Here is a 16,803-nt window from a genome sequence, read left to right on the forward strand (position 1 = left end):
TCATCATCAGTTTCCTTTGCTAGCCATCCACGAGAGGAAGGCACCTTGTTGATCTTGTTTACTGCTGGCAGTACCTAGCATAATATCTGTTACACAGTGTACCTAGTGCCGTCGAGTCGATTCCAACTCATAGTGACCCTATATAGGTCAGAGTAGAACTGCCCCATAGAGTTTCCAAGGAGCGTCTGGTGGATTCAAACTGCCGACCCTTTGGTTAGCAGCCGTAGCACTTAACCACTACACCACCAGGGTTTCCAGGTACCCACTACTTATTGAATGGATGGATGGATAGTGGGTGTAGCACTTAATATAGAAGTGTGGTCTATTGTGTGCCGTCGAGTCAATTCCATCTCATATTGACCCTATAGGGCAGAGTAGAACTGCCTCATAGGGTTTCTTAGGCTGTAATCTTTATGGGAGCAGATCACCAGGTCTTTTCTTCCGTAGACCCACTGGTCGGTTTGAACCTCTGACCTTACGGTTAGCAGGGCTCCTTAAGCGTGGTCTAGGGATGTAGATTTAGGAGTAGTTAACCTACAGGTGTTAGTTGAAGCAATCGGAAGGTGGACTCTTCAGAAATACCAGACATGGGTCCTTAAAAACATGACAACAGTCCTGTCTGGAGGGGAGATAGGAGGGTAGAGAGGGTTAGAAACTGGCAAAATTGTCATAAAAGGAGAGACTGGAAGGGCTGACTCATTAGGGGGAGAGTAAGTGGGAGTACGGAGTAAGGTGTATATAAGCTTATATGTGACAGACTGACTTGATTTGTAAACGTTCACTTAAAGCTCAATAAAAATTATTAAAAAAAAAAATACAACAACAAGGCCTTCCATTAAACCTGTATAGCAGTGTGTTATATACAAGTGTCTGTGATTCACTTAGATAAATAGTGACATTTTAGTCAGCTCATATAAAAAGAAACAACCTTAAAAGCATTATGGTTTCAATCTTACTAGAAGAGTAGGAAGGGACACGGTTTCTGTCTGGATTAAACAAGTGTGCAGTAGAAGTGATTCCCTCTTGCTCTCAGTGTCGTCTCTGCTCAGTGCCTGTTGGTGCTGATTCTTATCATGTGAGGCCAGGTAGAAAGGGTGCATCTCCGTTACCACAATTCATTAAAGTTTAACAGTCAAAATGTTAACAGTTATTATTTATTTACATAGTGAAACAGTGGAAGACTTTATTTATTTAATTCTCCGTATTCTTCAAATTTATTGTGAACCCCTTTTACAAAGAGGGGAAAAAAGGACAAACTAATAAAAGGCTTCTGGGGGGAAGGAGGACATTGACATTAATATCCCACAGCTTTAAAAATGGAAAACACCAAATAGAGATCTTCGTTTTTCTCTCTGTTATAGGGGATTATGCTGGTTTACGACATCACAAATGAAAAATCCTTTGACAATATTAAAAATTGGATAAGAAACATTGAAGAGGTAAGTCTGGAAAGCAGGTGGTGGCACCGGAGACAAGCCCTGCTGGGAGCTCCTACCAGGCTCCACCTGTCTCTGTGAGCAGCTGAGCTGCTGAGAAGCGGGGCAGGGCAGCCACCTTGGAGGGCTCTGTCCTGTGCTGCCTGCCTGCCTCCTCTGCCTGTCTGAGGGTGGGGGCAGATGGAGGAGAGAGCTCAGAGAACTTAAAACTTGGACCAGAGCTTGGACATAACTTAATCCAAATCTCCATTTTACACATGAGGCAACTGAGGCCAGAGAAAAGTGACTTGCCTGTAGTCATCCAGCCTTTAAAAAGGAGAGCCCGGACTAAACCATCCGATCCCCAGGTGCTGTCTGTCGGGCTGTTTGGCGAGCAAAAATTTATCTTTACCCCGGCAATTTAACATTTTGCCCTTCAAACCTTTTATCCATCTTAGATATTTTAAAGCTGGGTCTGTAATTTTGGCTTAATTCCTGCTTGATTGGAATTAAGGTTTTTCTGTGTCTTTCCCATTTCAGAAAGAACTGTGACTCTGAAATAATTTGGTACACATCTTTATCAATCCAGCTGAATTCATTTTTTAAATGGTTGGGAATCCAGAATACCTTTCCCGTTGAGTCACTGAGGACCAGTTTTTTTTTTTTTTTTCCTCCTCTGACACTAACGTATGTTTATGTGTTTTGTGGTTATATAACCATGCGTTTTATTTCTGTTTGTTCCTGTGCAAAAAGAGACACAAGAACAAAGTTCCACAGCCTTTGGAAAAATAGTTTGCACGGACTTTGTGGAGGCGCTCAAGCCAGAGCTTCCCTGCTGCCACCTTGTTAACTTTTCTCTGAATCAGGCCTCGTGTTGAGTGAATGATTATTTGTCTTATTAAATTTACGGGTGCGTTTCTGACAGGTTAGCATTTGTCTAGCAGAACACGATTTTTCTCAGGCCCTTTTTATAACGTCCTCTTTTCTCCCCGAAGCATGCCTCTTCAGATGTTGAAAGAATGATCCTGGGTAACAAATGTGATATGAATGACAAAAGACAAGTCTCCAAAGAAAGAGGCGAGAAGGTAAATTTGAATTGCATACTTGAAGATTTCAATCTACTCATGTTGAGCATGTATTTTCTTACTGTTATTTAATTATTGATTTAAGGTTTTTTAAAAAATCTGTTTTCATTCTTTAACATTATCCCCAGCAGAGACATGTAATCCATACTTGAATGGCGTGAATTAGTATTCCAGGTCCAGCCCGTATACTGTGTGGTCATGACTCATTCCTAAGGAATTCGCTCATGTTTTCTGGGAGGTACAAATTGGTCCTTTTCAAGATTCCTGCAGCTGAGAGTTCAGATGCTTTCTTTTTATATCTGTGTGAAAATGCCCAGTATTCAAGTTAAAGTAATTCATTCTCTTTGAAAAAATAGGATAGGTGACATTTCAGCAGTAATCATTTTTCCAATTTGTTATTTTATTAAAGAATTTTTTAGTACACATTAGTTGTAGGCCACTGTGAATACACTATTTGTGACTCACCAAGCTGTGGAGGCTGTTATAGGTCATTTATAGACAGGTCTCTGTTTTGTGCCCTGTGAAGCCAAAGAGTATCTTATGTACCTATTTAAAAACTTCTGTGATATTTTCTACATTGACTGAAAAGCTTCATTTTGCTCACTTTTCAAGTCTTGAAATTTTGCTTTGGCCTTTTTTAGTGATACATGCAAAATGCGTTTTGTTTTTCATTCTGACCAGCAAACTTTTTCCCCTAAAAACAATCACTTAATCTTGGTGTTGTAAATGAACTGGGAGCTCTTTGGGAATAGATTAAAATATGGAAGAGTTCACAATTTGTCTCAATCAATAGAAATCAAAGCAATGAATACTTTGATATTTTAAGCTTTTGCTTCTATTATTTGCCAATTTATTAAAATCAATATAGTAACTTGTCTTAGGCTGGGTTCTCTAGAGAAGCAAAACCAATGAAGCATATATATATATATATATATATATAAATATATACCAAAACCAAGCCCATTGCCGTTGAGTCAATTCCAACCCCTAGCAACCCTATAAGGACAGAGTAGAACTGCCTCCATAGGGTTTCTGAGAAGTGTCTGGTGGATTCGAACTGCTGACCTTTTGGTTAGCAGCCAAGCTCTTAACCACTGTGTCACTATATAAATATATATAGAGAGATTTCTCTCAAGGAAATGGCTTATGCAGTTGTGGAGGCTGGCAAGTCCCAAATCCGTGGGTTGGGTGTCAGGCTGAAGGCTTCTCCTGAGTCACATGATTACAGGGGCTGACAAACCCAAAACTGGCAGGTCAGGCGGAAGGCTGCTGGCTCATGGGGTTATGGGAGCTGGTGAATCCCAAGATCTGGAGGTTAGGGGGCAGGCTGCTGGCCGCTGGCTCATGTCCCAAGAACCTAGGTCAGAGGAGGATGAGTCAGATGCAGGATCCAGAGAGAGAGCCTAGCGAGAACATCCGTATATATTGGATGCAGGTCATACCTTCAAGGAAACTCATTGGCCTTGCAACTGATTGGCTGCTCATATCAGTTCACAAGATGAAGGATGATTACATAATATCTGCCAAACCACTGAAAATTATGGCCCAGCCAAGTTGGTACATAACCTTAACCATCACATAACTGTTGGAGAGTTGTACTTTGGGAGCAGATAAAAGAGGCCAAAGAATCTCCAGTTAATGGTATAGAGGGTATCCATCTCGTAGTTTTTCTTGTAAGTATATGAGAGAGCTAAAAGCTCAACAGAACAGAAAGAAGTACTTAAAATGTTTTAAGGGGAAGTTGTACCTTATTTTAACTTAAGATGATTAAATTCCAAACATCATAGAGGAAGGTAAAGAAATTGGAAAACGGCAGAAGTTCTAAAATAGATACTCTACCTTTAGGACTTTGAAAAGCCTAAAAAATATAAATGCTTTATATGTTCAAGCTACTTTCACTGGATTTTAATGTTTCTGTTTTGCCTTTCAGTTAGCAATTGACTATGGGATTAAGTTCTTGGAGACAAGTGCAAAATCCAGTACAAATGTAGAAGAGGTAAGAAGGAAATGTCTGGTGACTTGTTATGCACTGGCACTAGTGCTCAGATGCCTACGTTCAAGCAACACTGAAAGCCTTTTGTTGACCCACCTCCATTTTGTGAACTTTTATGCTTCTGACTTTTATGTGGGCCCTGGTTGCTGAATCTCTAGCACCCAGCTTCCATATGAGCTTGTATTAGATTACTCATTTAAGATTGACTGAACAGAAGATGGAAGTTCTGTTTAAGTTCAGTTTTTCCCTTTGTTTGGGAAGGTGGAATTGCTGGACTAGCAGACCAAGCAGTGTCCCCTGCCTGTTATCATCACTCAGGAGGGACCAGTCCCTGGAGAAGGACATCATGCTTGGTAGAGTAGAGCGTCTGTGGAAAAGAGGAAGACCCTCAGCAAGATGGATTGACACAGTGGCTACAGCAATGGGCTCAAACATAGCAATGATTGTGAAGATGGCACAGGGCCAGGCAGCGTCTTATTCTTTTGTACAGAGGGTTGCTAGGAGTTAGAACTGACTCGATGGCACCTAACAGCTGTAGTAGCCCGTAGCAGAAGACTCTTGCTTTCATACCTGTACTCTCAAGACAGCATTAAACTGTTGGTTTATTGAAGAGATTTCCTTAGCATACATATTTAGACTAGATTAAGCACGATACATTGTTAACACAATGGCAGTTACTAGAAATCAGACTGTGTGTTAATCAGAGAGTAGCTTTAATGTAAGTTTACAGTAAGTTAGCTGTTGAAGAAAACCAAATTGTTTTCTTCACCAAGGGCAGAATTGTTAATATTTTATTTTTAAAAAGCATTTTTTAAATTGATCATAAAAGTAATACATGTTTATGTATGAATGTGTGTTAATTCATGTAATTCACTTAACAATATATCGATGGTTTCATAAACATTTAATTGCTTAGGTTATTCACTGTTCATCATACATCTTGGGTAAATATCAAGACATAAAGGACCTTATTGGCCAGGGGATGCTAATCAGAAGTTTTTCTTTTGTTTTAAATAACAATTAGCACTCATTTTTTTTCAGGTTGGCTAATGGGTGTTAGGAAACAGGAAGCCCCGCTGATTTATTTACACAAGCACATATAAGCAGAAAATGCTTCCTTCTGCTTGCTACAGGAGGATTTCACTGTCAGAGAGGGGAGAGCCTCTGCAGTGAACTTGAATGGTGGAGAAGAGCTCGCCACCAAGATGGCCGACATAGGTTTTCTCCCACAGAATGAGCTCCTACCCTTGGCCCAACAGAACAGGCTTAGGTGTCAGTTAGTGCCTGCCCCCCACCCCCACCCCACCCCATCCCAGCTGTGGCTTAGAGAGGACATGGAGCTGTGGAAGTGTAAAAGCTGCTTATTCTAGCCAGGTGTTCTACAAAAGTTAGCAGTTTTCCCAGAGCTTAAAACTAACCTCATAAAAATTGGCATGGGGCTTACTTAGAAACCTGGATTCCCAGGTCACCAGTGTGACACTAAACTGCAGATAAAAAGTAGTAAGAGGAGTCGTCATATTGTTTCCATTTGACTTGAAATAATCTTTATTCCTGAACGTTTTATTTGGATGGCAGGAGTGGCTGGCGGCAGAGTCTGACATAGCATGGAGACAGCCTAAGAAGCTTCAAGAGTCCTTGGCTCTGTAGAATTAGAGTAGAATGAGGATGGGTTTTAAAAACATTTGGTTTAGGTCAAGAGGCACTATGGATAACATACCGCCAAGATTAATCAGATTCGCCTCCCTTCCATGTAAGCTGATTTCCATGTTGGGGGATTTAGCTGAGCTCCAGGAACTGTTGGATTTTGGACTGGGGAGACATGGAGGTGCAGTAGTTAAACACTCAGCTGCTAACTGAAAGGTCGCCAGTTCGAACTCAGCAGCCACTCCACGGGAAAAAGATGTGGCAGTCTGCTTCCGTAAAGATTACAGCCTTGGAAACCCTATGGGGCAGGTCTCTGCTCTCCTCCGCTGCCCTTCAGGGTCGCTATGAGTCAGAATCAACTCGCTGGCCATGGGTTTGGAAGACATGGAAGATGTGAAGCATAATAAGGGGTCTCAGGTGTAAGAATAAAAGCACTTTGAACGAAGTACAGGAGTAAAAGGTAGAGATTTTTATGAAGACAGATTTTAGAGCTATGAAATAATATATAATCATTTATTTGCTCATTAAATAGATATTTAGCATCTCCCAGATCAGGCAGTATGCCCTGCTCTGGGGACGCAAGGGTGACTTAGCCAGAGCTTCTGCCCTTGAGGTGCTCTTGGTCTACTGAGGAAGCTACTCCTAACTCCACGAGTGTCATATCAGGAACTTCTACCAGGAGCTATGTGTAGGAAATGTTGAGGAATGAATGAATGGCAGCTTGATAACATTGGAAAATTCTTTGGAAAATGTTTATGACGTAAATGAAAGATGGGATATAACATATGCATACTATGATTACAGTTGTGTTCTTTTCTCAGTTAAAAATTCTAAAGGAATATATTGTACAGTGAAGGGATGAGAATTTTCTGTATTTCTGTCCCAAACTATATTTTAACTCTATAATTATGATTTTTTTTTTTTAGGCATTTTTTACACTTGCACGAGATATAATGACAAAACTCAACAGAAAAATGGTTGGTATTGCTTATAGTTCTTATTTTCATTATGATAGTTTTTATTCAGCATTTTGATCAAAAGGCTACGTTATGTAGTCACATTAAACTTGTTTTTTTTTTTTTTTCGCTGACTTACATAGTCATCTGGTTAAACTTTGGTTCTTATTTCTGGCAGCTGTGTCAGTTCTTTCATCTGGCTCTTTAAGTGGTCTTTAATTGGATTTTGATCAGAATAATTAAAATTAATAATGGCACAAATTAAATTTTTGCCATGAAATTATCTAGTTCAGTTTTCACATGATGAACATTTTACCTACGTGTAATTATGATCTTGAAATTGCCAGTGTTTGCGTAAATTTGAAAATATTCCAGTGATGAACCATTAAGTCAACCTTGGAAATTTGTTTTAACCCAAATCCTGAATATAATTGTATACCTTGTGTTACCAACTCTTCTTACCTTTAACAACAGTATCTTGTTAACAACAGGATTGTCTATACCAGTATCTTAATATTGTTTCCATCCTTAACCTTGAAACTGTCCACTCCATTGACTATTTCTCTGGACTAGAAATGGGAGTTTCCTATCCAATATATTATTAATATAAAATGTGTTATCCTAAAAACATTTTTCACCTTTTAATCCATCATTTCCAAAGAAAAAAGACACATTGAAGATTTGCTAGTTCCCTTTCTTTTTTTTTTTTATTAACTTTTATTGAGCTTCAAGTGAACGTTTACAAATCAAGTCAGTCTGTCACATATAAGTTAATATATATCTTACTCCTTACTCCCACTTGCTCTCCCCCTAATGAGTCAGCCCTTCCAATCTCTCCTTTCGTGAAAACTTTGGCAGCCTCCAACTCTCTCTATCCTCCCATCCCCCCTCCAGACAGGAGATGCCAACACAGTCTCAAGTGTCCACCTGATATTATTAGCTCACTCTTCATCAGCATCTCTCTCCCACCCACTGTCCAGTCCCTTTTATGTCCCTTTCTAATAAAATATTTTTTTTGTTTGTTTGTTTTTTTAGTGAATACTTTAAGATATGGTGTGGTATTTTTAGGTAATTGGGCTTAAACCATGAAACTTTCTTGGTAACTTTACCCTCTATCTTTTAGAATGACAGCAATTTATCAGGGGCAGGTGGACCGGTGAAAATAACAGAAAACCGATCAAAGAAGACCAGTTTCTTCCGCTGTTCGCTACTTTGATGAACTCTTTCTGAGAGACTGCAGCCAACCGAGAGGAACCTTTCCTGCTTCTCTGAAAGCACAGGTTATCCAGCCTCAGAATATCACCGCCCAGCTGCTGCTGAGAGCACCTGTGAACCTAGACCTCTCGACACAAAATGCCAAGTGGACTCAGCCTCTGGGCGTAGCCAAATAACAGGCTCCTTTTTTCAAACACGGAAGCAATGAAGTGGAGACACATACAGGACTTAACCTTGTTTTTTCTTTGTTTTATTGCCTGTTGCAGAAGCTGCTATCTTTCTTTTCACTTTGCACATCAGTGTTAGCCTGTCCCAGTTACAGCACAATCTTAGACTCGTAGGTGTGGAGTTTGGTCTCACAAAGTTCTAGACAGATCTGTGCACTGGGGAATGTTTAAAAAAAGAGCAGAACATTTAAAAAGCAGAGGTTAATGTACTAAAATTAAAGAACATTTGGTCCAGTTCTTATGGCCAGATGTTATTGCATTGATAGCATTTATTTCAGGACTCTGGTTTGTGATTTTCTTAAATAAAAATCCTTAAACTGTGGTAAAATTTATTCTAAAGATTCATAAGAATGCCCATCAGTAGAGGCGACAATTTCTTTATTTCTCCAGATTGTTTACAGCTTTGGTTCATTCTAGACCTCTTTGCCACAGAGTGTCTGAGTGGCTGAAAGGATCACTTTCGAAGGTGCTCACCTCTGCCTAATCTATAGAAACTGCATCTGGGAATCTTTCCTGTCACTTTTTCTAGGATTTTTATCTACCGTTCTCTCCCTTGTTGGATCTGTTGTAATTCCTCAGTTATCGAAAACATAACATATTTGAATATTGTTGTCTGTTTCTAATTGTGAACTTCTTGAGGTGAAATTTTACAGAAGCAGAGAGATGTGCCATTTAGGGTTTTATTTCAGCATCTATTTGTGGTGTTGTCATATTAGGATACTCTATTTTTTTTTTCTTAGGTTGACCCCTTAGCTTGCTGATTTAGTTACATCGCCTAATTCCTACCATAATCCCTGTCTGAACAGTTAACAGAAGTTAGATTTAGATTTTAGGGTGCAGAAAGCTTACCTGTAGGGAGAGAGATTAACTTGACAGACATTTAATAGAGATAGCTCTTGGTGATGGTGATAATAATAATTTTTGGTTTCCTTTTTTTGGAGGGGAGAGTGTTATTTTTAAAGAATGAAAATAATTGACTTAGTGCAACCTCTAGGAAAGGTCTGCCTTTTCGTTAGAAAAAAGATGAGCAAGATTTCAGTTTTAAAACAGTTGTTTACTTGTAGAACCCAGCTCCATCTGTTCAGGTTTGTTGTTACAGAACTTGGTCTGGTTGTTTAGGCCAAAGCCACCCAAAAGCTTAGCTGCCTTTCTTGCTGAGCAATGGTACTGGTATACATTTTATGGATGAAACTATCACATAAGAAAAAAAGGTATTTAGTGTTAATTTATGTGCCAAAATTCAGATCAGTATGTCATTGCTGTTAATGTAGCCTTCAGTGTCATAACAGAGGGGATGATAAAGAGGTGATTAGGGCCATGAATTCTGTTGATAATTACTTTTCCTGGTATGCCTATTTTGCTTCATGAAGGATACCACCATGCTTGATAGTTAAGAATGGAGAATTGAGGTGGAAATGGATTGCTTGTTACCACAGAGAATTCTGCTTCAAATTAAGATATGTAGTTAGATGCTTGGACCAATCAGCCTTTCCTACTTGTTTGAAAACTTACGCACAATTTAGCGGCAGCAAGTGTACTAGATCTATTTTTGATGGATACAGTATACTAAACTTATTATTGACCAATTTCAGTGTCCCTGAATTTTTTTTTTTTTTTTTTGTAGTTAACTAGGCTATTTAAAAAAGAGTAGACTATTTAAAGCAGAGGTTTATATACTAAAATTAAGGAACATTTGGCCCAGTAGAATCAGTAGTTCCCCAACTGAAAGTTGATTTTAAGTCCACCATCTTTGAATTAGATACATTTTTGGGAAGGAAAGAGAATTTCTTAGAGACATCCTGTATTCACTGATTTTCTCAAAAATATCCAAGCAGTTAAGCTTTCTGGATGGTAACAATACTTTCTAAGAGGCAAGTGTCATGGCACCATGTATGAATGTACTTCTTTTAGTAATTTACCTCTGACTATTTGGTGTCTTAACACTTTGGTTGATATCTCAGGGCTTGTCTGCAAACCAAAACTGACATATTCTGTGGTGTGGTTAACTTTTTTTTTTTTAACAGAATGCTTTGCTTTTGTTGTATTTCTTCTCTCTTCTCTTGTCTTATATGGGTTAATAACTAGTCTCCATGAACTTCCCTTTGAAAGAGCCTGTAAAAGTTAGATGAGTCTAAAAGTGCTCTTTGAAGTAGTAGCAAATTGGGGTGTATATGCTCTGTTATATAGAAATAAAATGTCCTTGCTATTTTCTTACATTTAGCTTTGCTAAATTGTATATAATTTGAGCTAAGACCATAGGAAATTTCACTTTCTGCATGGTAAAGCGACCCAATAAATACTCCACTTTGCTTAATAATGTACATACAGTGCATTATTTTTTCTATTCGTAGATGAATTTAGTGACAGATAATTGTCTGTTCCCTGCTGAAACGGAAGAATTCTAGTTTTGGGTGAACGTCTTTGTGGTCTTACGGATCAGGTACATGAAAACTTTTGCAGCAGTGTTAGTGTTTCGGTGGCTGCACTTTATTATCAGCGTGCTGACTTCTGATGATGATTGGACTAGCCCTTTTCAAACAGAGTCTGAGAGTGTCCGACAATGAAACTGTGCTGTAACTCAGTAGCATGTAAAGCAGGTGATTGTAGAATGTTTCACCGGGGACTTATTTTACTTCAGACAGATGATGAGAGAGTAATCCACCTGTGCATCAGTTAGTGCTGCTGCCGGGTTTCTTGCTATCGAAGGCAACACTTTGAGCAGCCTTTGTTGTAAATTTTCAGAAGACCATGTACTCTTTACTTTGAAGGACTATTTTTTAATTATACCTCATTTAACTAACTAGTATTCTAATATCTGGTAGAAAAGCAGTGAGCCAGCCTGTAAGCATTCTATGAAATTTAGGTTATATCTGTTGTTTTGAACTAAAGGCATCATTGGGAAAGGTAGGAGGAATTTTAGTTTAGAATAGAACATACATGTCACATCCAGTAGCGCAAAAAAAGTATCTTCTCCCTGTCCCCATTAATAAATTTAGCTGTGCAATATAGATACATTTTTGCAGAAGTTTCTATGTCAGAGATTATAACTCAATTTTACAGGTTCTGAATGCTGAGAATCTGTATTAAGGCTTATAAAGTTTTTCCTGTGATCAGTAAGTAATACATTTGAGCAGACATTTTTTCTAGTTCATGACTTGGATTCTTTAATAAATTTAGTTTTTAATCTTTACAGGTGAATTTCTAAGCTTAAATTTTTAAAACCACATTGCATTATGTTGGCTTACTTAGCTCAGATTTTAAGCACTCGTGTCTGTAATCAGGCTTTTTAGAAAAAAAAAATTTAACAGAAAAGAGATTGCATTTTCCTTCTTGTTATATCCAGAAGGGAAATAAAAAAAAAAAAAAGAAAAAGCCTTGAAGTGAAATCCCTTGACCTAGAGGATAGTTTAATAAAATTTTCCAATTCTAGCACAGTTTTGCAAATAGAATCAGTCTTTTTTTTTTTTTAGACTAATGCAATTAATGGCTGTCATGTTCATTATGAAAAAATTAAATAACTGAAATGAAAATTATTTTAGAGATGTTTTCAGATTTTACTTTGTTTTTTGAAACGCTTGTGCCACATTCAGTTACATTTCTTGTTGCCAAGAACTAATAGAACTTCTGATTTCATTTTCTAACTTTTTTTTTAAAATGTGAATTTAATCACTGTCATTCATTCCTTTGGCCTTATTGCTAGATTTTATTTTGTTTGCAGCTGACACGCAGTTCCTTTAATCCAAAATACCATAAACTGTTTGACTAAAATCATGCCCCTAAAGGAAAATATCTAGTTTTTCCTTGAAATTATCCTGTTGTGTATGGTTAAGCATATTTTATTTTTGCTCCAGCGGCTTACTGTGAAAAGCTCCTGCAGATAAAGTGGACCTGTCATGTGGTTAAACTTGTTTAAGCTGATTCATTAACTGTGTACTGATACTGATGCTGTGTTTTGTTTTTTTTAATGGATTTTATTCCAGGTGAACTTTTTTTTACAATAATGTTCATCTAAAATAAAGACTACATAATGAAAATACTCATGACTCACTGAAATGGATTACACATTTTAGATCGTTTTCTTCCAATTTGCTGGGTGTGTAACTCTAACCATGATTAAAAAAAAAAGAAGTTGCTGTCGAGTCAGTTCTGTCTCATTGCAAGCATACAGGACAGAATAGAACTGTCCCATAGGGTTTTCGAGGAGCAGCTGGTGAATTTGAACTGCTGACCTTTTGGTAAGCAGCCAAACGCTTAACTACTGTGCCACCAGGGCCCCCTAACCATGATAAACCAAAAAAAACCCATTGCCATCAAGTTGATTCCGACTTATAGCGACCCTATAGGACAGTGTAGAACTGCCCCATAGGGTTTTCCAAGGAACACCGGGTGGATTCAACCTGTCAACCTTTTGGTTAGCAGCCGTAACACTTAACCACTATGCCACCAAGGTTTCCCCTAACCACAATTGACTTGAGATATTTTAGCAAGTAACACAATTTGACTGTACCTGGCCTCCTTACTGATGTTCTGCCACTGTGCTTGTTCCTGGCTCCTAGCCTAGCCTTTTCTCTTTATCCCCACAACCATCTCATACCTTTGGGATTCTTCTCAAGCTTTCCTACCTCCTATTCTTGGAAGACACGTCTTTGATCTCCTGCCTCACAGAGAAAAGTATTCATCTAAAACGACCTTAGGCTCCTCTCTCTCCCCAACCTATACCCCACCGAGGACTGGCATACTTTCCTTCTCTTTGAGGCCTTTGCGCTTGTCGTTCCATCTCTTTCCCATTTCCCAGCTTTGTTAATGCCTAAGCTGAGGCCTGAAGAATGACTGGGTGCTACCTTCTTTAGTAAACTTAAGTTTGGATTGTATGCCCTTCTCGTATACTTTTCATGACATCTATACTTGCCTGTCTGGCGTCCCCACTAGACTGTGAGCTTCCTGGAGACAGGAGTACATCTGTTTCTTTGCCTGGGTTGTGTCTCATACCTAGCAGGCATTCAATATATATTTTAAATGGATGAATAATTGGTTGAATAAATATAAATCCATTAGAACAGCCAGAAAACAAAATAAAGCTCAAATGCATTCTTTAGTATATTGTGAGTTATTAGTAATGTAAAAGCCTCACTTGATAAATGGCTCAAACCAGGTATTACTTCTTGTCCCTTCCCTTTGCCAAGTTTGGAGGAATTCTCATTGTCTGTTGGTATTTCTCAAACCAAAGGTGGTGGACAGGTATTGGGCTGAGAGAAGTCAGATGTTCCACCCACCCAGACCCTCCTGTCACTCTTTACAAAAAGGCTCTTCTAGAGTTCATCCTGGAGAGGACTGCGGCGACCTTGGCATTGGCTGGACAAACAGCAGTGTTTTGGGGGGCTGTCAGCCATCCTCTTTGTGCTTCTGCAGCCTGAGAGGAGGAGAGTCAATGCCATATAAACTGAGCATGCCATAAACCCTGACAGGACGTCTCTGTTCTTTATTTTTCCTTCCCTCTACATTTTCCCCCTCACCATTACACCTTTCTCATTTTCCTTCTTCTTGGAAACAAATCAAAACCCCCAACTACCGAGCATCCTTTATGGTCATCAAACTGTGGCCAACCACAAACACCCCACACAAATGGGGCACCTGAAAGAGATTCGAACCACTAAGCGGTGGGCCTGGGGGCCCCCAGACTTCTTCACTTCCCTGGGGTCTTACCTGGGTCTGACGCTGCCGCTTGGACTCTGGTGCTGCTTCAGCTTTCGTGGGCTCTTCTGTGCAATGGTTGTCAATTTTTCGTTTTTCTTTTTTTAAGCTTGTGAAGGACTTTTGGACGCAATCTAGTTTTGGTAGCGAATATTCATAGTGTTGCCTACCTCTTCCCCCATCACCTTTCAGGGATTTAACTCTCAACGTTGCTTACTACTGTATGTTTTTCATTCGTTGGGAGAAATTAATAGCTTATAAAAACTTAATAGCATTGCTACTCAGCCTCAGATTACTCACTTATAAACAGGATTGTTGGAATAAGTGTAAAAGTGCTTTGTAGAACAACAATGCATCTTATAAATGTAACGTGGCATTAGTATTCACAGAAAGCTTGAAACAATTGAATGCTGATGATGACTGTCTTACCAGTGATTTCCCCAGTTTGGTCTGGTTGCTTGACTCTTCCAACAGACATCACTTGAAGATATCTTCACAACTAGGCGGACAGATGCACCACATTTTACATTGCCTTCCGATTTCCTCCGTGGACTGGACTTGGGGACTAAGACCGAACTGAAATATGGTCAAGATACATGAATGCAGAGGCCCCCCAACTTGCAGCTCCGCATGTTGAGGGTGGGTTGAAAACATTGTTGCATGTATTATTTTATTTTTTATTACCTTGCCTACTTCCAAAAAGTATTTGAGGGAGCTTTAACCAAGACACACAGATAATCAAATCATTAAAATATTGGTAAGACAATAAGTCATATTCTGAAGTCATGGCAATAATTGTCACTGGGGGGAGAGGGAAAGCCACGGAAGAACGGTTGCTGTAGTTGAGTATTCAGTTCCGCTCCTTGCTTCCTGGGAGTCAAGGTAAAGCCGGGGTATGATCAATTAGCTCTCAAACTGAGTGTACAAATTTGTCAGGAGAAATCAAACTTTTTTCTCATCCTGAACTTGAGAGTAAAGTAGGGGTCTATAATGGCTAGTGAACAGTGGGAATGGAGCAGTTTTATAAAATATGCATACAAATGTAAATGGCCATTTCTTGTATAAAATGTGAGTCAGGATCAACTTGACAGAAATTTTCTTTTTTTAACATAAGTACACTGGAGCCCTGGTGGTACAATGGTTAAGAGCTCTGCTGCAAACTAAAAGGTCAGCAGTTGGAATCCACCAACCTCTTCTCGGAAACGCTGTGGGGCAGTTCTCTGCCCTGTAGGGTCACTATGAGTTTGAATTGACTTGACAGCAAGGGGTTTCGGTTTTTTTTTTTAGTTATAGAGTATATTATGCTTCTCTGAAGCCATTTCTGCATGAAGTGAAAGTAGTGGGGTTGCATTTGATAACTTTGTTTCAGGATCAGACCAAGAGAATCCCTCTAATAGTGGACCAGACTGCATCACCCTGAACTGTTGTCTCAACCTGAGTTTTGACAGGTACCAGACAACAGACAATTCAAAATGGCAGGCCCTGGTTATATTAAAGCCTTGTTTATTCTGTGGAATAAGTGGAAAATTATGTGTTTTAGGAGGTCAAAGATGACATTTTGCCATACAAATAAAAACTGTAGTTGTATTATTTGAAGGCCCATGTTCAGAAATGGGTGGCAAAATATCTTCAGTCAGGTCTCCAATTTGTCTACTGGTGTTTGTCTCTTCCATGTTGACCCTCCGAGAGCTTCATTCATCATGGGTATTAAAGAGTAGGGGTGGCTAACACATAGCACTTACCTGTGCCTGGCTCAATCCTCAAAATAACGTCGTGAGGTAAGTAGTGTTACTGTGCCCCTTTTGAGGTCCTGGTGACACGATGGTTAGGAGCTCAGCTGCTAACCAAAAAGTTGGCAGTCTGAATCCACCAGCTGCTGCTCCATGGAAACTCTACAGGGCAGTTCTACTCTGTCCTATATCGCTATGAGTCAGAATCGGCTCCACGGCAACGGGTTTGGTTTGCTTTTCAACATGCAGAAAAATCTATCTTAGATGCGAATGACCAGGAAACTCAACCTTCTGACTTTACTTTTTAAAACCCTCAAATCTTGTTGAATTAATACAAAGTAGCAGATGTTTGTAAATACTTTTTAAGTTATTTCATTTAACAGATTTTTTTTTTTTTAGTAAGCTAGTCTAGGTGCGGAGAATACAGCAAAGAGCGAAACAAAGCCTCTGACCCTCCCGGAGTTTATATATTGATGGAGGGGGCTCGTAAGAAGTAAACAGGCTTCTGTTACTACTGTCACAGGATGGCCAGAGAATGTCTGAAAAACTTCTTCAAAGACTTGGAAAAAATAAAACCACTTTACCAAAACAATCTTTAGAAGGACAGCTTCTTCCACCATTTCGTCCTTTTACCATCAGTGAGTTATCTCCCGGGACACCGTTATCCCAGCCCGGGATAATGGAGCGTGGAGTTTTTGGAACCATGCAAATGAAAATGTGGTTTAAAAAGAATCCTTTATTAAAAATGGAATCCTGCCGCAGTCCTGCGTTAAATCGGTATTTTGGTTGACCCGGAATCTTCCCCAGTTTTCAGGGCATACGGCTTCTGTGACCCGATGAATGTGCA

The 16,803-nt window shown here is 39.3% G+C and overlaps 1 protein-coding gene across 1 annotated transcript in view; it reads left to right on the top strand.

Annotated features, from left to right (window-relative positions):
• Positions 1–10,157, top strand: part of RAB8B (RAB8B, member RAS oncogene family) — a 71,370-nt gene extending 61,213 nt beyond the window's left edge. Inside the window, exons 4-8 of the mRNA XM_049905468.1 lie at positions 1,362–1,439; positions 2,411–2,500; positions 4,431–4,496; positions 7,064–7,114; positions 8,217–10,157. Of these exons, the coding sequence (XP_049761425.1) occupies positions 1,362–1,439; positions 2,411–2,500; positions 4,431–4,496; positions 7,064–7,114; positions 8,217–8,309 (378 nt within the window). The 3' untranslated portion in view covers positions 8,310–10,157. The remainder of the gene's footprint in view (positions 1–1,361; positions 1,440–2,410; positions 2,501–4,430; positions 4,497–7,063; positions 7,115–8,216) is intronic.
• Positions 10,158–16,803: the final 6,646 nt, after the last annotated feature.

Source organism: Elephas maximus, chromosome 13 (assembly GCF_024166365.1).
Source record: "Elephas maximus indicus isolate mEleMax1 chromosome 13, mEleMax1 primary haplotype, whole genome shotgun sequence".
NCBI lineage: Eukaryota > Metazoa > Chordata > Mammalia > Proboscidea > Elephantidae > Elephas > Elephas maximus.